Here is a 21,815-nt window from a genome sequence, read left to right as displayed (position 1 = left end):
TTTTGAAGTGGAATCTTGCTCTATCGCCCAGGTTGGAGTGCAGTGGTGCAATCTTGACTCACTGCAACCTCCGCTTCCTCAGTTCAAGCAAGTCTCCTGCCTCGGCCTCCCAAAGAGCTGGGATTACAGGCGTGGGCCACCGCACCTGGCCTCAATTTTTTTATTTTTAATTTTTGTGGGTGCATAGTAGGTTTATATATTTGTGGAGGACATGAGATATTTTGATACAGATATGCAATGTGTAATAATCACATTCTGGAGAATGAAAACAGCTACAGTACCCTGCTTCATGAGCAAACCTGGATGCCTGCCTATGGGGATTCAGCAATTAAAATTCAAACACGACATGTGGCTTATAGCTAAACAAGTTCAGGGAATTGAAATTAGATTTATTCCCAAAACATAAAGGTATTCAACCGTAGATCATTCCCTAAAAATCATAGAATGATTTACATTCTGTTTCTACTGGCATCACATTGCTGTATTTCATGATAGAAAACCTGATGTTAGGGGGAAAAAATTTAGACAAAAGATACCATTGTTTAACGGAAAATTTAAAATTTTTGAATTAATATTGCCAAAGGTCAATTATGATGCTCTATTTAAATGAATTTTCCCATTTGCCTACCCAATCTGACAAGATGCTAGTTTTGCCTTCTGCAGCACAAAACCTAGCTCTGTACATGAATAGTAATTAAAATATGTTGTCTTTCTTCAAACTTAAGCCCTATTTACAGAGAACAGCTTGGATTTTCTCTAGAAAGTCTACAGAAAATTCTAACAAAAGAAAATTTGGGGAGACATATCATTTATCAACAAGTCATTTAAAAACTAATAGCGAATTTAATCCTATATTGAGCCAATGAAAGCTTTATTCTGATAATAGGCTTATCAAAGAAAGAGTCAGGATTTCATAAAGCCTGGAAGTATACATTTTTGAAAGCCCATTTGTTAAAAAGTTTACAATGTAACATATAAAATTAAGTACAAAAGTAAGTATTTGTTGAGATGCTTTAAAAAAATCACAACAAAAACACTAACAAAACTTACAAATATTACAAAATTCAGAGAAAAAATATTATTTGTATTATGAATTGCCTGGCACACTACTATAATAGTTTTCTTTCCCACAGGCTAGCTTCTGGCTCCATCATTTCAAACTGTTTTCCCCTCCACTACTCATCCTGTGCTGTATGCCACGGGAAAAACTCAGACTAAGATAGGGCCTCTGGTCCTGCATTTTCACATCACATGTTCTAGGTGAATCAGCAGAGTGGTCGAAGAATTCCTGGGAGCTATTCCCACATAAGAATGGCTAGAAGTAGCTTAATTAGGTACAGAAGTGGCCGCAAAACACATAAATATATCCCACCATGCCCAAACTGAACAAATCACTGACTCAGCTTCTCCTTAACCAGATCCTAAAAATACCCATGGCCTCTCCAATGCCATCCAACATGAGGGGAAATGTGATTGTGAGGCAGCCCAGTAGAAAGCAGCAGCATTTCAAACCAATTGCTGTTAAAATATCCTTTTGTAAATTTTCCCCTAAATAAGCTATGTAACATGAAGGTTTACAAAAGAGAAAAATATATTCTCACATGTTAAATGGCACAGTAATAGACTAATCATTGTTGGATATTTATTGGCTTAAATAAAATTCATGACCCTCTTCTCTTTTAATAACAATCCTAAAATGCTGTTTAATAAATAATTGGACTTTACCTTTCATAGTCCTTTGATTTTGAATAAGACCTGACATAAAGATAAGAAAAAATTCTGCTTTTTGACTTTCTACAAGGGAGCAGGAAATATATTGTGTACAAATTTCAGAAACAGAGTCAATTACAATGTGCACAGTAAAAACATCCCTGTCATATCAACTTCAGATATAACATTTACACCTTCAGCATATTAACATTTATTAGAAATGAAAGCTAAGTTAGAATGGAATATTTTTGTTTGTTTTTATTTTTGTTTTTGTTTGGGGGTTTGTTTTTGTTTTTGATTATTTTATTTTGTTACAGGGTCTCTCTCTGTCACCCAGACTGAGTATGTGGCATGATCCTGATTCACTGAAACCTCTGCCTCTCAGGCTCATACGATAGAATGGGGTGTTTTAAATGAGTTTTAGAATATATATCAGTGATATATACAATACAAAATTATCTTCCATACAATACGAAAATTTTCTTCCATTCATGTTTTTAAACATCTATTCTTTTTTTTTTTTTTTTTTTTTTTTTTTTTTTTTTTTTTTTTTTTGAGGCAGAGTCTCGCTCTGTCGCCCGGGCTGGAGTGCAGTGTCTGGATCTCAGCTCACTGCAAGCTCCGCCTCCCGGGTTTACGCCGTTCTCCTGCCTCAGCCTCCCCAAGTAGCTGGGACTACAGACGCCCGCCACCTCACCTGGCTAGTTTTTGTATTTTTAGTAGAGACGAGGTTTCACCATGTTAGCCAGGATGGTCTCGATCTCCTGACCTCGTGATCCGCCTGTCTCGGCCTCCCAAAGTGCTGGGATTACAGGCTTGAGCCACCGCGCCCGGCCTTAAACATCTATTCTTACAGACATTTATTGAGCATGTATTATGTTCCAGACATTGTGTAGGTGCTGGAGATCCAAAGATGAATGAGAAATGGTAATTAAATGAGGAATTATAAATAAATGAAATACCTGTTATATGTTCTACCCTAAAAGTCCCTTGTAGAGCCTTCCCTTTGTAGACTTGAGAATAAAGGACACAGTGGATGATTCTACCTGAAGTAGGGGCTACTTGCAGGAATGTTTCAGCATGAAAGGGATAGATACATAAACTGGGTCTTGAAAAGGGATATTTTACCGGTAGACATTGGCTAGGGCATAGTTGGATCTAGGAAATATTCCAGAAAGAAGAAGTAATTTAAAGCAGAGTTTCAAAGATGTTAAATAGCCAAGTGTCTTCCAAGAGCCACAAATTATTCAGAGGGATCACAGCCTTGCATATGAGAGAATAATTAATGGAAGGTGGCGCCAGGAAGGTAGTCGGGGGCACCTGTGACCGTATGTGTTGTGGAAGCAAAGGAGCCACTTTATACACTAAGATGGGAGTGACATGATCAATTTTACACCTTAGAAATATCACTACTCTGAGAGTGTGGAGGATGAATTAGAATAAAGAAACCCCAGAGGTAGAAAGACCTGTTTAAAACTTTATTAGGAATGCTTGTGGCTGCAAGTAACAAAAATCCCATTTGAAAGTTGATTAAACAGAAAGAATTTATTTTTCACAAATAATAGGAGGTGAGAATATAAGTAATTCCAGGGTTGCTTCAGGCCTTGACAGTGTCAGTGTTCAGGGCTGGCTTCATGGTGATTCCCTCAGCAGGTGCATACTTCACGTTCTTACACATCAACATCCGAAACCAGGAAGGGAAAGAGGGCTTCTTCTCAACAATTCCTCTTCATTTTGTTTCAGGAAGGAATATGTTTCACATTTGTCTTCCCATGGATTTCCTTTGGGGCCCAGTGTCCAAAACTGAGTCACACCTCATGGTTAAGTTATAGGGAAAGGTGGAAAAGTGTGCATCTGGCATTTCTGCCTTAATGGTGTGAAGCAGGCTCTGGAAGCATAGAAAGAGGGAGAGAGAAATGGTCATTGGATTAATAATCAGTAGTGTTACCACAAAAGCCATCACACTAACTTAGGCAGGAGATAATGTGGGCCTAATAAAATTTATTATCCCTACAGTTCTGGGTGCCAGAAATCTGAAATCAAGATGTCTGCAGGGCTGGCTCTTTCTGCAGTGAATAAGAAGATAATGTCTTTACTTACCTTTTTCAGCTCCTAGAGGGCATCTGCATTCTGTGATCCATGGCCACTTCCTTTCATCACTCCAATCTGTCACTTCTGTTGTCACATCTCCTGCTACCAACTCTGACCCTCCTGCCTCCCTCTTTAAAAACCTTGCTATGATCAGGTTCAAATCAAATAAGACTTCACTGAGACAAATTAGAAATAAACTCTCAAAAAATCAAAGACAAAGAGAAGTTTGAAAGCAAGAGAAGAGATTCATCATATACAGGGGAACCTCCACAAGAGTTTAAGCAGATTTCTTAGCAGAAACCTACCAGGCCAGGAGAGAATAGAATGATATATTCACAGTACTAAAGGGAAAAAAAACTGCCAGCCAAGGACACTTTATTTGACAAAGTAGTCATTCAGAAATAAGGGAGAGACAAAGACTTTCCCAAACAAAAGCCGAGGGAATCCATCAGTACTAGACGTGCCTTACATGAAATGCTACAAGCAGTTCTTCAAGCTGAAATGGATGTTAATTAGCAATATGGAAATATATGACAATATACAACTCACTGGTAAAGGAAAGCACATAGTCAAATTGAGAATATTCTGACACTGTAGTGGTAATGAACAAATCACTTATAATTTTAGGATAAAGATTCAAAGACAAAATTATTAAAAAGAACTTTATCTAGGATAATTTGTCAGTGGATACATGATTTTAAAAAAAAAGACTTAAATATTGACATCAAAATGTAAAGTGTCGGGAAGGCTGCAAAAGTGCACCAGTATTTGTTTGTGATCAAAGTTAACCTGCTATCAGTTTAAAATAGACTTTTATCTAGGGCTCACGGTATTCCAAAGCAAAACCTGTAGTAGTTATACAAAAGACAGAGAAATGAATCAAAGCATACCACTATAGAAAATCATCAATTGACAAAGGAAGACAGCAAGAGAAGAAAGGAGCAAAGGATTTACTGAAAACAATTAACAAATTGGCAATAGTAAGTCTTTAACTATCAATAATTATGTTAAATGTGAAGGTACTAAAAGCTCCAATCAAAAGATAGAGCAGCTGAATGAAAAAAAAATAAGACCCAACTATGTTCTGCCCACTAAAGACTCGCTTCACTTTCAAGGATGCACACAGGTTGAAAGTGAAGAGATGAAGAAAGATATTCCATGCAAATGGAAACCAAAAGAGTGCAGAAGTAGCATCAGACAAAATAGACTTTAAGTCACAAACTGTCACAAGCAACAAGGAAGCTTATTATTTAATGACAAAGAGGTACATTTATCAATAGATACAATACTTCTAAAATATATATGCACACAACATCAGAACTCCTAAATATATAAAGCAAATATTAATAGATCTGAAAAAAGAAATAGATAGAAATATAATTACAGTACAGAGCTTCGATACCCCATTTTCAACAGTGAATAGATAATCCAGACAGAAAACCAATAATGAAACATTGTGCTTGGACTTAGACCAGATGGACCTAACAGATGTACACAGATAGTCCACCCAAGAGCAACAGAATACACATTCTTCTCAAGCACACACAAAACATTCTCCAGTACATATCACATGTTAGCCCACAAAATAAGTCTTAACAAATTTAAGAAGAATGAAATCATATCAAGCATCTTTTTCAACTATAATTGTATGAAACTAGAAATCAATAACAGGAGGAAAACTGGAAAAGTCACAAACATGAGGAATTTAAACAACATCTCCTGCACAGCCAGTGGGTCAAATGAGGACTGGAAAATATCTTGACACACCAAAAAGAAAAAAGAAAAAAACCCCAAAATTTTGGAATGCAGCAAAAGTTCTAAGAGAGACATTTATAGCAATAAAATATACATCAAGAAAAATTCGAATTTCAACTAAACAACATAATTTATATTTGAAGGAACTAAAAGAAAAAGAACAAACTAAGTCCAAAGTTACCAAGAAAAAAAGGAAATAAAGATCAGAGCAGAAATAACTGAAATATAGTCTAAAAAATCAGAAAAGAGCAACAAAACTAAGAGTTGGTTTTTTAAAAGGCAAACAAAATTGACAAACCTTTCGCTAGACTAAGAAAACAAGGGAAAAGACAAAATCAGAAATAAAAGAAGAAATATTATAACTGGTACTCAAAAAAATATGAAAGATCATAAGAGACTACTGTGAACAATTATATGCCAAAATAATTCGATAACCTCCAGTAAACGGCAAATTCCTAGAAACATCCCACCTACCAAGAGTACATCATGTATAGGAAATCTTAACAGACCAATAACAAATAATGAGATTGAATCAGTAATAACAGTAATAACAAAGAAATAACAGTAATAACAAAGAAAAATCCAGAGCCAGATCACTTCACCATTGAATTCTATAAAACATTTAAGAAGAGCTAATACCAGTCTTTCTCAAAGTCCTTCAAGTAATTAAAGAGGAAGAAACATCTTCAAACTCATTTTATGAGGCCAGTATTACTCTAATACCAGTCAGTCAAGGACACTATGAGAAAATAAAATGACAGGACAATATCCCTAATGACCATAGATGCAAAAATACTGGCAAACCAAATTTAAAAGCACATTAAAAAAGATGATACACATGATCAAGTAGATTTACCTCTGAAAAGCAAGAGTGTTTCAGCATACAAAAATTAATCAATGTAATATACTTTACACATTAATAGGATGAAGGATAAAAATTATTTGATCATCTCAATTGATGCAGAGAAAAAATTTGACAAAATTCAACAGTCCTCATGATAAAAGTTCTCAACGAATTCGGTATAGAAGGCATGTACCTCAACGTAACAAATGAAAAAAATCAATAACAGTCTTAGAAATAAAACAAGAAAAAAAGTCTTTCAATTACTCCTATTGCTTTTAGGATAATATTTTTTTAATCTTTGACCTAAAAGTTCTCAACTCCCTCTTCATTAAGTTTTGCTGTCTTTTAGTTCTTCAAACTTTGTCTGCTCCTCTCATTCTCAAGCTTTGACACACGCTGTTTGTTCTGTACGGAATTCTCTTCCTTTCTCTCCTCCTGATCAACTCCCATGCAACCTTCACATGCCAGCTCAATCACTTCCTTTGGGAGACCTTTCTTCCATTCCTGATTAGCTGGAGCCCATCTGTAACATAACAGTAGGCCAACCTCTTCCTCGTATCTGTAGGACTTAATTGCAGTTGCCACATAACCTTCTCTTGTGTGACTGGTATCTGTCTGCCTCATTAACATGCTTGTTTCCAGGAGAGCAAAATAAGTGTTTTTAATCAGCCTTGATTCCTCACTGCCTCACTCACTACTGGGCATAATATAGGTTTTCCGTAAGTTTCAGTTGAACGAATTAATGAAAGAACATTCTAAACCTAACTTGGCTACTCACTTGCTGTGAGGATTGAGGCAAATCACTTTTCCGGGCCTAGTGTGACCCGACTGTAAAATGGGATGAGTTGACTTCCTGGGACGTGCCACCCTAAACATTGTATGATTCTGCCATCAAAATCACTGATGGGTAAATATGACAATTCAACACTCTCTCTTCGGAATTTGATCAATTAAGCATGTGACTACAGAGAGTGCTTTTTCTCGTCTTATTACATATTCCTACTAAGACAAACGAATGAGCTTCCAGCTGCCATCACTTTGAAAAACAAAATGCAGTGACAGGAATCACAGAAATGTTGAAACCTTTACAAGAACTTTTAAAAGTTTAATCTGTGGAAGAATCTCCCAGGATACTTGTTTTAGATAAGTATTTCTGAGCTCCATTCCTTTAGATTCTGATTCCATGGGTCTCATGTGGGGCCAAGGAATCTGCATTTTTAATAAGCAGACCAGGTGATTCCAATAAAGGTGGTGCTTTCGTCAAACTTTGAGAAATGTGCAGTGCTCTTTAATAAGGTACCTGAAAAGGCGTCCTCTTTAGCAAAACATACAACATAAAATGGGATGAATGTGAAATGGTGAAGGAGAAAACAGAGACACTCTTTTAGCCAGGCTTAATGTCTAAGACTAGAGCTGATGTGACATCATTATGGGCAACTGTGCTCCCAAGAGGACATTTGACAATGTCTGGAGACAGTTTTGTTTCTCGTAACTCAGGGTGGGAAGGGGTGCTAGTTAGCATCTAATGGGTAGAGGCCAGGGACGCTGCCAAACATTCTACAATGCATAGGACAGCTTCCACAATACAAAGAATTACCCAGCTCAAAATGTCAATAGAGCCGAGGTCAAGAAACCTGGTCTGAAGTCAAAAATCACACCAAGTCAAATAAAATTGCCAGACAATATAAAAAAGAAAAAAAAAAAACTGTCACATGACAGGATCAGAACTTGCTGACCAAGACTTAGGCTAATTTAAGACACAATTTCAGTACCTTGCTACTACAGCACTTTGAGGGATAAGCCACGTTTGTGAGGCTATGTGGTTAATTATCACAGCAAGCATCTAGTTAATGAAGCTTAATTTCATTTGATGCAGAACCTATGTGGTTTTCTTAAGAAATAACGTGACACCACAACAATGCCTGGATGCATGGTAGATTCATGGACTCTGTTCAGAAACACCTTAAATGTGATTTATAAGGAACATGAAAAAGCAGTTCAAAGGATGGCATGTTTCTGCTGCACGCTTTTCATCACTGGTAGGGTAAGAAGGTCAGTTTTGGCATCTATTCTCTATTCTTGGGGATGCAAAACAGAGGAATTAAGGTCCTCTTCTTGTGACACCAAGGCAGAGTTAGAGCCAGCAACTGGAAATGTGTATAAATTTAAATTAAAGCACCAGCATGCAAGCTGAGTTAGCGGAAAGGGTAACAGATATGGTCAGTTGTACCACCTCAGTGTGAAGACGATTTCACTGAAGAATAGAATCATGATGCTTCAAATCATTTACCATTACCCAGGTTGGCCTCTGGAAGACCAAAGGGCAAATCCTTCTGACAACCTTTAAAAAAATGCTTCCTGTTACTGCCAAACAGCAAATGAAATGGCAAGCTCAAAGCATTATGTCATCAAAGTCTTTGCTGACCAAAACTAAACATAAAATAAAATTTAAATTTAACCAAAATGTATGACCAGTTCCAAAGATTTCTTTCTTAAAATTTAAGGTTGTTCATAAGGAAAGTCTTAAAAATTCTGAAGTTGCACCCCAGCACATTAGATATAGAAGCTTCAAAATGGAAATCAGAAGGCACACTTGCAAAGTAGATTACTAAGAGGGGAGGATGATTGGAAAGGGAAGAAAAAGAAACAGGACATGGTAGTGCAAATACCATTATCAAAGATAATGTCAGAAGCCTCAGAGGCAAGTCACTAAAAAGGAATTGGTGCCTGAGAAATAATAGCTTATTTTCAGAGACAACAATGCTTACCATGTTTAGTTTTACAGAATACCCAAAGAATTCCCTGCCTAGCAAGCTTTAGAATCTGGAAATATGTCCCTTTATCTAATAGAAGGCTCTCCTGCTACAATTTTAAGTACTTTTCCTCTATCCTCAATGGAAATGAAAAAACATAATCTGGTTTTTCTGTAAATAGCAATAAAAAATAGAACAAAAGTATAGGAAAAATAATAAAAAAGAGAAAACTTTCTTTTCTTGATAAAAATGTTAATACTATTTCATCAATTCTTTTAAGAATCAACAGTGAGAAGTATCTCCTTTTCTGCTTCCTTTGGGTAAGAGTCAACAGAACTGGGCCAGTCCTGAAACTTTATGTGCACACAAATCACCTGAGAATCTTGTTAAAGTGTAGAGTCTAATTTAACAGGGGAGAGGCCTGAGATTCTGAATTTTGAACAAACACAAGGTGATGCCAATGTTTCCTGTCTGCATATCATATTTTTTTGAAACGGGGTCTCACTTTGTTGCCCAGGCTGGAGTGCAGTGGCGTGATCATGGTTCACTGCAGCCTCAACCTCCCCAGGCTCAGGCAAACCTCCAACCTCAGACTCCTGAGTAACTGAGGCTACAGGTGCACACCCACATGTCCAGCTAATTTTTGCTTTTGTTGTTTGTTGTTGTTGTTGGTAGAGATGGAGTTTCATCATGTTGCCCAGGCTGGTCTCAAACTCCTGGCCTCAAGTGATTCTCCCACATTGGCCTCTCAAAGTGCTGAGATTACAGGTGTGAGCCGCCATGCCCAGCCTGCAGGCCATATTTTAAGTAACAAGGAATTGGGCTTTTTTCTCTACGGTTTTAAATAATTACATTCATTCAAAAAAAATTTATCAGCTGGGCGTGGAGTCTCACACCTGTAATCCCAGTACTTTGGGAGGCCAAGGCAGGTGGATTGCCTAGGTCAGGAGTTAGAGACCAGCCTGGCCAACACTGTGAAACCCCATCTCTACTAAAAATACAAAAATTAGCTGGGCATGGTGGTGGGCGCCTGTAATCTCAGCTACTCAGGAGGCCGAGGCACAAGAATCGCTTGAAAGGAGGAGGTGGATGTTGCAGTGAGCCAAGATTGTGCCACTGCACTCCAGCCTGGGCAATAGAGAGAAACTCAGTCTCAAAAAATATATATATATATACACATATATATATATCAAATGTCTGGGATCCAAAGCACAGGTGATGTAACGTTGAATAAAACATGGTGCTTGACCTCCAAAACCTACAGAATACATCATATAATGAGGGAATCACAGCCATCAGCTAATGAAGGCACCAGAAAGAAAGATAAACAGCAGCCCCAATAACACTAATGGTAAACCAGAGTGTCCCCTACTTCCCATCTGCAACTTCCAGAACACCAAATCAGATTAGGTCAGGCTGTGATGATGACAGAGTGAGACAAAAATAACACCCCTCTGTAATCATGTCTGAGAAGGGAGAAAAACAAGTGCAGTGTGCTACACAAACCACAGCGATGACCACACGTTACCTTTGGTGACTGCTGCTGCTTTACCAATTGCAAATGTAGCCTTGTTTCACCTCCTAAATGAAATCCTTTGAAACAGCTGATCCTAGAATGAGGCTGCGATAGGCAGAATAATGTTACCTAAAGATGTCATCATTCTAATCCTATATGTTATACAGCAAGGCTGAATTAAGGTTACCAATCTGCTGACCTTAAATTAGGAAGATTATCCTGGATTACCTGGGCAAACCCAGTGTCATCACAAGGGTTCTTATAAATAGAAGGGGAAGACAAGAGACTCCTGTATCAGTGTCAGAATCAAGGAGAGAGCTGGGAAAGTGCTGTGCTGTTGTCTTTGAAGACATAAGGGACACAGCCAAGAAATGCCTGGGGGGGTTGGGGTGCAGGCAGGGCCAGCCCACACAGTCACATCTGGGACACACGTCTTTATTTTGAGGGCAATGTGGAGCCAAAAAAGGGTTTTAAGCATGGGAGGGATGCTATCAGTTTTGATTCTTAAACCCCTTTACCCCAACCCTGGCCCCCAAGCAGAGGCAGCAGGTCAGGAGCAGGACATACATTTGACAGATGAGGAGCTTGTGGCCAAAGAAATGGGGTGCCTGGACATCCAGCCAGGGGTCAGCCTCAAGAAAGTGGAAAATGCAAGGAAATGGATTCTGCTCTAGATCATCCAGAATAAATGCAGTGTCACCAACACCTTGATTTGGTGTTGTCTTACCCAGTAAGATCCATTTTGAACTTCTGACCTCCAGAACTATACAAGAATAAATTTGTGCTATTTTAAGCCACGAAATTTGTGGTAATTTGTGACAGTGGCAATGGGAAACTAATACAGTATGCAATGTAGAAGAGACCTCTGCCTCCTTCGATCTTCTGGAAAATCATCTAATTCAAGTCCAAATCCCATAACGAACCCCTCCTCACACCCTCTTAGTGAGATATCTTGCAGTTTCTCATGTTTTGTGATCTCCACTGTGGCAACAAGTTAATAAGCCTAACTTGTTTGGCTATCGGTGTATTTCTGGTGGTCTTGGTTAGCGGACTTCAACAGTGCAGTGTGAACAATATGACATCAAAGTAAACAAAGATAAGACTTTTCAACTGGGAAAGGAAAGCACCCTGGGGTGGAGGAAGATCTTTTGAAGGATCTATAGGAGTTCACTAGATTGAAGAATGCAGAAGGGAACAAAAACCTGTGATAGTCCCCACTGCAGGGGAAAAGGAAGCATGTTAAGGAGAAGTAGGAAATAAGGCTAGAAAAATTGGTAGATGTGAGCCTCTACTTGATCATTGTCCTGGAAGATGTAAGAAATAAATTAAAAAGTCACCAAAGAGTTTGCAGAAAGAGCTACATAATTAAACTTGCGTTTCAAGAGATTATTGTGCCTGCTGCATGGAAGATGGATTGGAGACTGCCTGGCAGAATGGATAAGTAGCTGGGCTAGTAACCCAGGCAGGAAATGATGCGGGTGTGAACTGAAGTAGAAATATCAGGAATGAAGTCCTGAAAGGATTTCTTAGAGGCAGTGAGAAGGGAAAATCTAAGGACTTGGTATCAAGATGAAGAATAGAGCCTAATAATTATTGAAATCTTTTTGGAAAGCTTGTGAAAATTCTAGAGAATCTTGATAAAATCAGTGATATAGTTTGGCTCTGTGTCCCCACCCAAATCTCATGTTGAATTGTAATCCCAGATATTGGAAGTGGGGCCTGGTAGGAGGTGATTGGATCACGAAGGTGGTTTCTAATGACTTAGCACCATCCTCCTAGTGCTGTCTTATGACACAGTCCTCAGGAGTTTCGGAGTTGTTTAAAAGCGTGTAGCACCTTCCACTTTTCCTCTTCCTCCTGCTCTAGCCACGTAGGATGTGACTGCTTCCCCTTGGCCTTCCACCATGATTGTAAGTTTCCTGAGGCCTCCCCAGCCATGCTTCCTATACCACCTATGGAACCATGAGCCAATTGAACCTCCTTGCTTTATAAATTACTCAATCTCAGGTAGTTCTTTATAGCAATGTGAGAATGGACAAATACAATTAATTAAGGTCAAATTGGCAAACATATAATTAATGTTCTGCCTCTGTTATCAGTGGCAGGACAATGGGCATGGAAGGAATCAGAGATGTCAGCTTGATGCTCTGGAACTTATACAGTATGCAATCTAGAAGAGACTCCGCTTCCTTTAATCTTCTCCAAAATTAGCTAATTCAAGCCCAAATCCTGTAACAAACCCTCCTCACACTGTCTTACTGAGATATCTTGCTGTTTCTCCTGTTGTGAGGTCTCTGTTGTGGTAACAAGTTAATAAACCCAGCTTTGTCTGCAGGAGTATTCCTGGTGGTCTTGGTTGGCAGGCTTCAACAGTGCAGTGTGAGAATATGATATAGGCCGGGCGTGGTGGCTCAAGCCTGTAATCCCAGCACTTTGGGAGGCCGAGATGGGCGGATCATGAGGTCAGGAGATCGAGACCATCCTGGCTAACCCGGTGAAACCCCGTCTCTACTAAAAAATACAAAAAAAAAAAAACAAAAACAAAAAAACTAGCCAGGCGAGGTGGCAGGCACCTGTAGTCCCAGCTACTTGGGAGGCTGAGGCAGGAGAATGGCATAAACCCGGGAGGCAGAGCTTGCAGTGAGCTGAGATCCGGCCACTGCACTCCAGCCCGGGCGACAGAGCGAGACTCCGTCTCAAAAAAAAAAAAAAAAGAGAATATGATATAATAGTAAACAGAGATGGGACTTTTAAACTGGAACAAAGAAAGCTTCTTGTTCAAGCTTCACCTTTCTCACCTGTTGAACATTTGCCCACTCAGGCAAATTACTTAGTCTCTGTCAATTTCCTCATGATATTGATCTCCCAAGATAGTTGTCAGAATTAAATAAAATTCTAGGGATGTATTTTTTAACTCACTATGTAAACACAAGGTATAATTATTAATGGCATAAGAAGTATTCAGCAGGGATATTTCTAGGGAAGAGCTCTATAATTTGGAAAGTGATGTATAGTTTGTTTAAAGTGGAGGAATGGATTTGGAGTCAGACCCTCCTTACTTATGTTAGTGCTTTACTTCACAAATGAATGATACAGCTTGAAACAAATTATTTAACTTTTGAAATTTGGCTTCTTCAATAATAGGTGGATAATAAAATCTACCACTAAAAATTATTATGCAAATAGTGAAATTGTCTGTTATTGTATCTGTCACATTGTTGCTGCAAGAGAAGGCAAGTTGTTGTTGTAACTTGTTAATCCCTTCTTGGCTCTCTTTAAGGAATATATAGTTTTTAGGTACAAGATGTCAGAGTTACCCAACAGATTTCGCCCTCCTTCTTCGCCAGAAGCCATTAAATTATAGTAAGGGAGTGAAAGAGTGGAAACCAACAATGACAGAGAATTGTAAGGATAACGTCAACTGAAGAAAAGTTAACTACATTTCTGGAAGTTGCAAAGGAGATGAAGGAAAATCACAAAGAGAAGCCATAGCAGAAATTGTGACAAGAGGGGGCTAAAGGAAGGAGTGAGCCTTCAAACTCCCAGAGAGAACTGAGACTCACAACACTCAGAATAAATGACAGGATTAAGGCTGAAACAGAGGAAAGGTGGTATGAAATCTAGTTGAAGAACAGGGGGTACTGAGGCCACTGGTGTAGTCACTTGGTCAGCACAAAGGACCTTTACACTCTGGCATTTGAAGACCTCCCTCCTAACAAAAGGTCAGCCTCTCTCTTACCATAAGCAAATTTTGCCCCTCAATGAATTCTGTTCCCACACACAGAGTCCAGCACAGCTTCTGAGTGAGTCATTCTAAAATCAGGGAGGACAATTAACAGTCATAGCAGTGATTGTCATAGCATATGATATGTAGCAATGACAGCACAGCAGTGAGCTCCCTTAGCACCCATATCTTACTTTTCTTTTTTTTTTTTTTGTTTGAGATGGAGTCTCACTGTGTTGCCAGGCTGGAGTGCAGTGGCGTCATCTCAGCTCACTGCAAACTCCACCTTCCAGGTTCAAGCAATTCTCCTGCCTCAGCTTCCTGAGTAGCTGGGATTACAGGTGCCCGCCACTGTGTCTGGCTAATTTTTGTGTTTTTAGTAGAGACAGGGTTTCACCATATTGGCCAGGATGGTCTTAATCTCTTGATCTAGTGATCCGACCCCCTCAGCCTCTCAAAGTGCTGGGATTACAGGCATGAGCCACCGTAACCAGCCCTTACCCTGTCTTTCTTTCTTTCTTTTTTTTTTTTTGAGATGGACTCTCGTTCTGTCGCCCAGGCTGGAGTGCAGTGGTGCGATCTTGGCTCACTGCAAGCTCTGCAGCTGGTTCCCGGGTTCCCACCATTCTCCTGCCTCAGCCTCCTGAGTAGCTGGGACTACAGGTGCCCGCCACCATGCCCGGCTAATTTTTTGTATTTTTAGTAGAGACGGGTTTCACCATGTTAGCCAGGATGATCTCGATCTCCTGACCTCGTGATCTGCCCGCCTCGGCCTCCCAAAGTGCTGGGATTACAGGCATGAGCCACTGCGCCCGGCCGCCCAGCCCTTACTTTCTAAATACGAGTCTGCATTTAAAAAACTGAGAGCTCCTGGGAGAAATCCCTGATTCTATGATTAGAGCAGAAAAGTTCAAGATGAGTCAGACAGGAATATCTTGTTGAGTCAGAAAGAAAGAAAATGATCAAATAATGATGGGGGACACTTTCAGAGGACATAGAAGCCAGCACGAAGGTATTCCCACTGTCCAAATCCCAGGCACTTTGAAGATCAAAATAAATATTATTGGATTGTTATACATTGAGTAAAATAAGAATCCATGAACCCATACTGATATAAGCATTGGCACATATAAGTAAACAAACAAAAAAACAGTAAGTGGGGAAAAGAGAAAGTTCTTTCTTACAGTAGAATGCCAACTAATAAATGTAAAGTGATTTATTAATGTAAAATTAGAAATTTGTGGATGAATCATAAAATTGACAAGTAAAAACTTGATAAGAAATAAGATCTTTACATAGTGTCAAAATATCAACTCACAAATTAATTATTAGTTACGAAGGGCAAAGAGCAACTTTACAGTAAAGAAACTTGAAAGATGCAACTTTCCCCAAGTGATCAAAGTTACTGTCAACCAAATCTACACGAACCAACATAACGTGCCTCCTGATAAGATGTGCTGAGAAGGATAAAGCATCACTTCTATGACATTTCCACCAAAAGTGCATGATATAAATCTATTCATGAGGAACGTCAAACCCAAATCAAGATACATTCTGTGAAATGAAATGACTACCTGCATTCTTCATATTGGTTGAGGTCAAGAAAGGCAGAGAGAAGGTGAGGTACTGGTCCACATTAAAGAAGACTAAAGAGACATACATAATCCTGGATTGGATCCCAAAGTATGGGGGAGAAAAGTACAAAGGACATTAGTGAGATAAGTGATTAAATTTGAGTATGCACTTTGGGTTAGAGAATAGTATTATATTAATATTAAATATTTAATTTGTATAGTTATATTGTCTTTGTTCTTAAGACAAATGGTATGATACCCGCCACCTATTCTGAGTGGCTATCCAGACAGATAGATAGATACATAGATACATACATAGATAGACAGATGATTGATAGATAGATACACACACACTGTACATATACATTATATAACATATATACTATATGTAATAATACATTCAATGGAAGAAAAATGTAAATCTGAGAATACAGGACTTTTTTGCACTATTACAGCAAATTTTTCATAGGTTTGAAATTTTTTAAAATAAAAATTAGTTAACAAAATACGAAACAATTATGGTCTTAAAATAGAAAATAAATGTTAGTCATAAAGATAGAATCTAAAGTCTCATGGTTGGGTAGAGATCTCAAATCACCTATCCAGTACTCAGCACCCCTGGAATCTCTCCACCAACAGATCATCCTACCTATGTATTGGAGCCTTGCCGGTGATCACCTATTTCATCTTTAAATACCCCTATTCTTTTTCCCATTTGCACAGCCATTTCCATCTTGATATGTAACTCTTACTCCCTCTCATGGTCATGTTTACATACCGAAGCTTCCCTTCTATGCAAGCCTGTAACACTTCGTATGTATACATGGCTCTTATCACAGACTGTCTCCATTTTGGGTCATGGGAAGCAAATGAGAAAGGAATATCTATCTGTCTTTGGATAGTCATTTACAGCACATTGATTGACATAAAATAGGAGACTATTAAAAGCCATTTAAACATTGAATAAAGTGTATTTAATTCTTAAGGGCAATGATTGTGTTTTAGTTATCTCTAAGATTTGTGTCCCCAAATCTTAAGCCAATGCTGTGCTATACTATGTGATGAGTACCTCTTGAATGAATAAATCTCGAAGATAGTCAGCTTCTCAGATCATAAGCACCTCTTCTTAGGTGTTTTTACAACTGCAAAACTCTTAACATAGTGGCCACAGTCCAATAATACTTGATGCGTGAATAAATGAACTTTACATTGAACAATACAATATTTTGCATCCATAAAGCAGAGATTTAACAAGTAAAGTCAATGAACAATTAATCGAGCACCTTCTCTCAGGCAGAGGTGCAATAAATACATGATATGTGAATGAATGAGTTTTAAGTCAAACATAAAGTATTTTGCTTCAATAAAGCAGAGATTTTTCAGTAAGCAAGACAGGGAGCATTTTCTAAGTGTAGACCACATACCATTTCAAGTGCTTTTGATGGCAACTATTATTTCAAAGAACAAACACTTCATTTGTAGTACCAGTTATATGTATAATCAGAGGTGAAGAAAGTGGAGAAAATAAAACCCATCTATCAAAAAGGATAAAAAATAATATGTGATTTTAGTTGTTGGCTTCCCTTTATTGATCAAATCTTAGGAACTCTTAAAGATAGAGTTTCATAACTAAGTCTATTTAGTTCCAATTCTTCCAACAACCTGAGGGGTTCATATTTCCCCAGAGCTGAGTTCTATAAACAGTAGGAAAGGAGAAATGAATCAAAATGGAATCGTGTCACTGAGGAAAAGAGAAAAGAAAACATGTTTTAGCATTCAACAGTTAAGAAATATTCCTGTTTTATAATCAGCTTTGAGAAATGCCAACAATTGCAGTATATATGGGTTAAATGTGGGACATTTCCAGGGAGTTTTTTAAATTGAAATATCAATATAAAAATTAAAAATGGTTAGGCATCACCCTATCCTGGCTATATAGTCTGAAATCAGAATAAAATCTGGTTAAAGTCAACCATTACAGGTTTAAACTGATTGATGAATTCAAGCACATAAAAGCAAAAATAAATAACCATGACAAAAATATTTATGCTGAAGGAAATAGATTTATTAGGAGACTAACAGAAAATCCCCTTCCTACCCACACCGAATGTTGATGTAGAAGCTAATAATACATGAGCAGAGCAATCATGAGAGGCAAACTACTTGTTTCACTGCTAAAATTCAAGTATGACCCAAAAAATGCATCTTGCTTCCTTTGTTTGTAGATGAGTATCAGTTCAGCACCTGAGTCCTGGGTGACTTGTCCAACAGCATCAAAGACAAAGACCACAGCAAGAAGTCAGCAAGAAGATGGAAGATGTATCACCCAAGCACATGGGAATGTAGGAAGACAGTCATTGCTCTTCAGGTTGTTCTGTGCAGAGAATTAATTGAGAGTCCTGTAGTCACTGGAGCCATTGGTCCATCAGTAGGTACTGTAGCTAAAGCCAGAGCCAGAGCCCAATGGCCTATAGAAGCTACCACCATAGCATCCGCCCAGGTTGTTGATGTTGCTACCATCAAAGCTGTAGCCCAGGGAGCTGTAGCCATTGCATCCACAGCCATAGTTCAGGGGAGAGCCCAGAGGCACAACACAGTTCAAGGGGGTGGCTCTGAAGGTCCTGTGGAAGTTGGTCCCATAGCTAGGGTACCCTGGGAAGTAGCTTCCACAGCAGAAGTAACGAGTCATGGTGGCAGCAGTTGAGAAGGATTTAGATGGATTGTGAAGGGTAAGTTACCCAAGTGTGAATGAAGGTCTCTTCCCACACAGGGCTTTTTATACCTCAAGCTGGTGGGCACAACACTTCTGTCTAAACATCTTCCCACTAATTTGCATAGGTAATATCATTCTTTTCTAATAAAATGCTTATAAGGAATGCACAGACTCATTGCCCACATTTTTGTTGGCTTTTCTCTGTACTATTTTAAAGCCAGTGACCATACTTGACACGCAATCGAATTCTTTTCATCAGAGTCCCATAGTTTAACTACTGTTCTTGATTGCATCATGTGAGACTCTTTAAATCCTCTGATTATAAACTCTTCCCAACTGACATAGCTAGATTAAAAAAGCTTTGGCAAGAATGCAAACACTTCAAGCCAAGACAAAGCCATATATTGAGGTCTTTTCAACATTATTTTGAAACATCAAACTGAAATTCCATAACCTCTTGAAATTCACCCATGTGCCATTTTAAAACAAGTGTATACCAACTAGTTAATGGGTACATAGTTTCCTTTCAGAGTGAAGAAAATCATTTGGAACTAGATAGAGGTGTTGGTTGCAAAACACTCGGAATGTACTAAATATCACTGAATTGTTACCTTTAAAATGACTTGGTTTATGTTGTACAAATTTTACCTCAATAATTTATTTTTGTTTTAAAAAGCACTGCTACACAAACCTATCCAAACAGGTGTTTTTACAGAGGCTGCAATGGTGCCAAATAATAAGTTGGCTGTGGATAACCTGCAAGTAATTTTCATCTATTTCATTTATGAGCATTCTGTTTGTTAATACATATTTTATTTTTCATGGAGAACATACCATGTTTGCTTGTAAATCATCTTGAATATTGCCAAACTATCTTTTGTGGAGTTGCCACACTGGCGCTGAGTGGGATGATGCTCAATTTCAGAGTCATGTTATACCACGCTGGCTTCTTACTGACTCCTATAAAACAAGCCTGAATGCCATGATCCATTATGAAATACCAGTTATACTTAAGGATGCAACCCTTCCTTCTGCTCTTATTTTGCCTTACATAACCAATTCTCATGAAGAAAGTAAACCATGAAGGATCTGACCTCAGCAAAGCTAAGTCTATTCCATTTCAAAGCTTTAAGACATTATCTTTTTATATGTGAATCAAAGTCAGGATTCTCTGAAGGTAGAAGAAAAAACTTCCCAAATGCCAGTTCCTTTTTTTTATTTCCATCTTAACAGACAATCATAGAGTCCAACAGGCAAAACTAATCATTCCCCTCAGACATCCCTCACTCTTTAAGATTCTATCTCTCTCAGTTTCTCTGACAGAGAGCTGCCTACAGAATGTTCTGTAAGTGGATATGATTTCTTTTATTCTACAAATTAATAAAATGCCATAAGAGTGTATAAAGTTAAAGAAAAATGTTACATTTTCAAATTCAGTTTAACAAAAAGAATAAATTAAAATGGTAAGAGGTTGTGTCCTCAGCTTGCAAATTATACAAACTCTGTATCAGATAATCCAGACAACTCAAAAATACGTTTGTGATTAGAAGAGGGCAGGGGTGACTAAGAATTCAGTGACGAAAAATTTCACTACTGATTCTATCACACGATGACATTGGAACCTGTAATTTGTATATGCTGCCACCAGGTGGCAGTGGTATTTCAGTTACTCCATATAAACTATAGGACTGGATTCAGGGTTCTCAAATGTAAGCAGGTGGAAGAATCTCCTAAAGAATTTGCTTGAAAGAAGATATTCATACAGCCAACAGACACATGAAAAAATGCTCATCATCACTCGCCATCAGAGAAATGCAAATCAAAACCACAATGAGATACCATCTCACACCAGTTAGAATGGCAATCATTAAGAAGTCAGGAAACAACAGGTGTTGGAGAGGATGTGGAGAAATAGGAACACTTTTACACTGTTGGTGGGATTGTAAACTAGTTCAACCATTATGGAAAACAGTATGGCAATTCCTCAAGGATCTAGAACTAGATGTACCATATGACCCAGCCATCCCACTACTGGGTATATACCCAAAGGATTATAAATTATTCTACTACAAAGACACATGCACACGTATGTTTATTGCGGCACTATTCACAATAGCAAAGACTTGGAATCAACCCAAATGTCCATCTGTGACAGACTGGATTAAGAAAATGTGGCACATATACACCATGGAATACTATGCAGCCATAAAAAAGGATGAGTTTGCGTCCTTTGTAGGGACATGGATGCAGCTGGAAACCATCATTCTTAGCAAACTATCACAAGAAGAGAAAACCAAACACCGCATGTTCTCACTCATAGGTGGGAACTGAACAATGAGATCACTTGGACTCGGGAAGGGGAACATCACACACTGGGGCCTATCATGGGGAGGGGGGAGGAGGGAGGGATTGCATTGGGGAGTTATACATGATATAAATGATGAATTGATGGGTGCTGACGAGTTGATGGGTGCAGCACACCAACATGGCATAAGTATACATATGTAACAAATCTGCACGTTATGCACATGTACCCTAGAACTTAAAGTATAATAAAATAAAAAATAAAAAAAATAAAAAACAAAAAAATAAAAGAATTTGCTTGAAATTCAGAATTCCAGGAACTCTCCTCTCCCACCACCACCACCTGAGATTCTGGAAATCTATATTTGTAATGGGTATCTCAGATAATTCTGATGAATAAATCATCCTGATAAATTCTAGGGCCACTTTGCCATAAGAATTCAAAGAAACTTTTGCTGGGCTGTGTGAAATTGCCCAGAGATGCGTATCTCTCATTGGCAGGAGTGTTTGGTTTCAGTCGCAGGTGACTTATTTCCTTTAATTCTGGATGATAGAGGTAATTAAAGAAAAAGCTTTAGTTTGTCTTCTTCCATTTCTTGATGCTCTCTGCTTCTTGTCTCAGGACACACCTGATTAGAAAGGGAAGGTAACAGCAATGCGTTCAAGCGTCTCCTCAGAGGTAAAACCCACCTGTGTGAGTGCTGATTTTCTAACCCATAATCGAAAGAAAAACTTGTATTTTCTGCTTAGCTTGTTTTTACTTTCCTATCTCTTACTAGACATTCCCAGAGAAAATTATCAGTCAAGTACTTGATTGCTATTCAATGATTT

The 21,815-nt window shown here is 38.4% G+C and overlaps 1 protein-coding gene across 1 annotated transcript; it reads right to left on the bottom strand.

Annotated features, from left to right (window-relative positions):
• Window positions 1-18,016: 18,016 nt before the first annotated feature.
• LOC104664675 (keratin-associated protein 7-1) lies at window positions 18,017-18,711 on the bottom strand. The gene has a single exon (XM_010366279.2). It carries the CDS (start codon window positions 18,654-18,656, stop codon window positions 18,393-18,395), a length of 264 nt encoding a protein of 87 aa, XP_010364581.1. The 5' UTR covers window positions 18,657-18,711; the 3' UTR covers window positions 18,017-18,392.
• Window positions 18,712-21,815: the final 3,104 nt, after the last annotated feature.

This window comes from Rhinopithecus roxellana, chromosome 13 (assembly GCF_007565055.1).
Source record: "Rhinopithecus roxellana isolate Shanxi Qingling chromosome 13, ASM756505v1, whole genome shotgun sequence".
NCBI lineage: Eukaryota > Metazoa > Chordata > Mammalia > Primates > Cercopithecidae > Rhinopithecus > Rhinopithecus roxellana.
This window is presented reverse-complemented; position numbering and strand designations above follow the sequence as displayed.

Bases quoted from the DNA above. Each gene is read 5' to 3' on its own strand.
- LOC104664675 (XM_010366279.2), bottom strand. From the start codon at position 18,656: ATGACTCGTTACTTCTGCTGTGGAAGCTACTTCCCAGGGTACCCTAGC.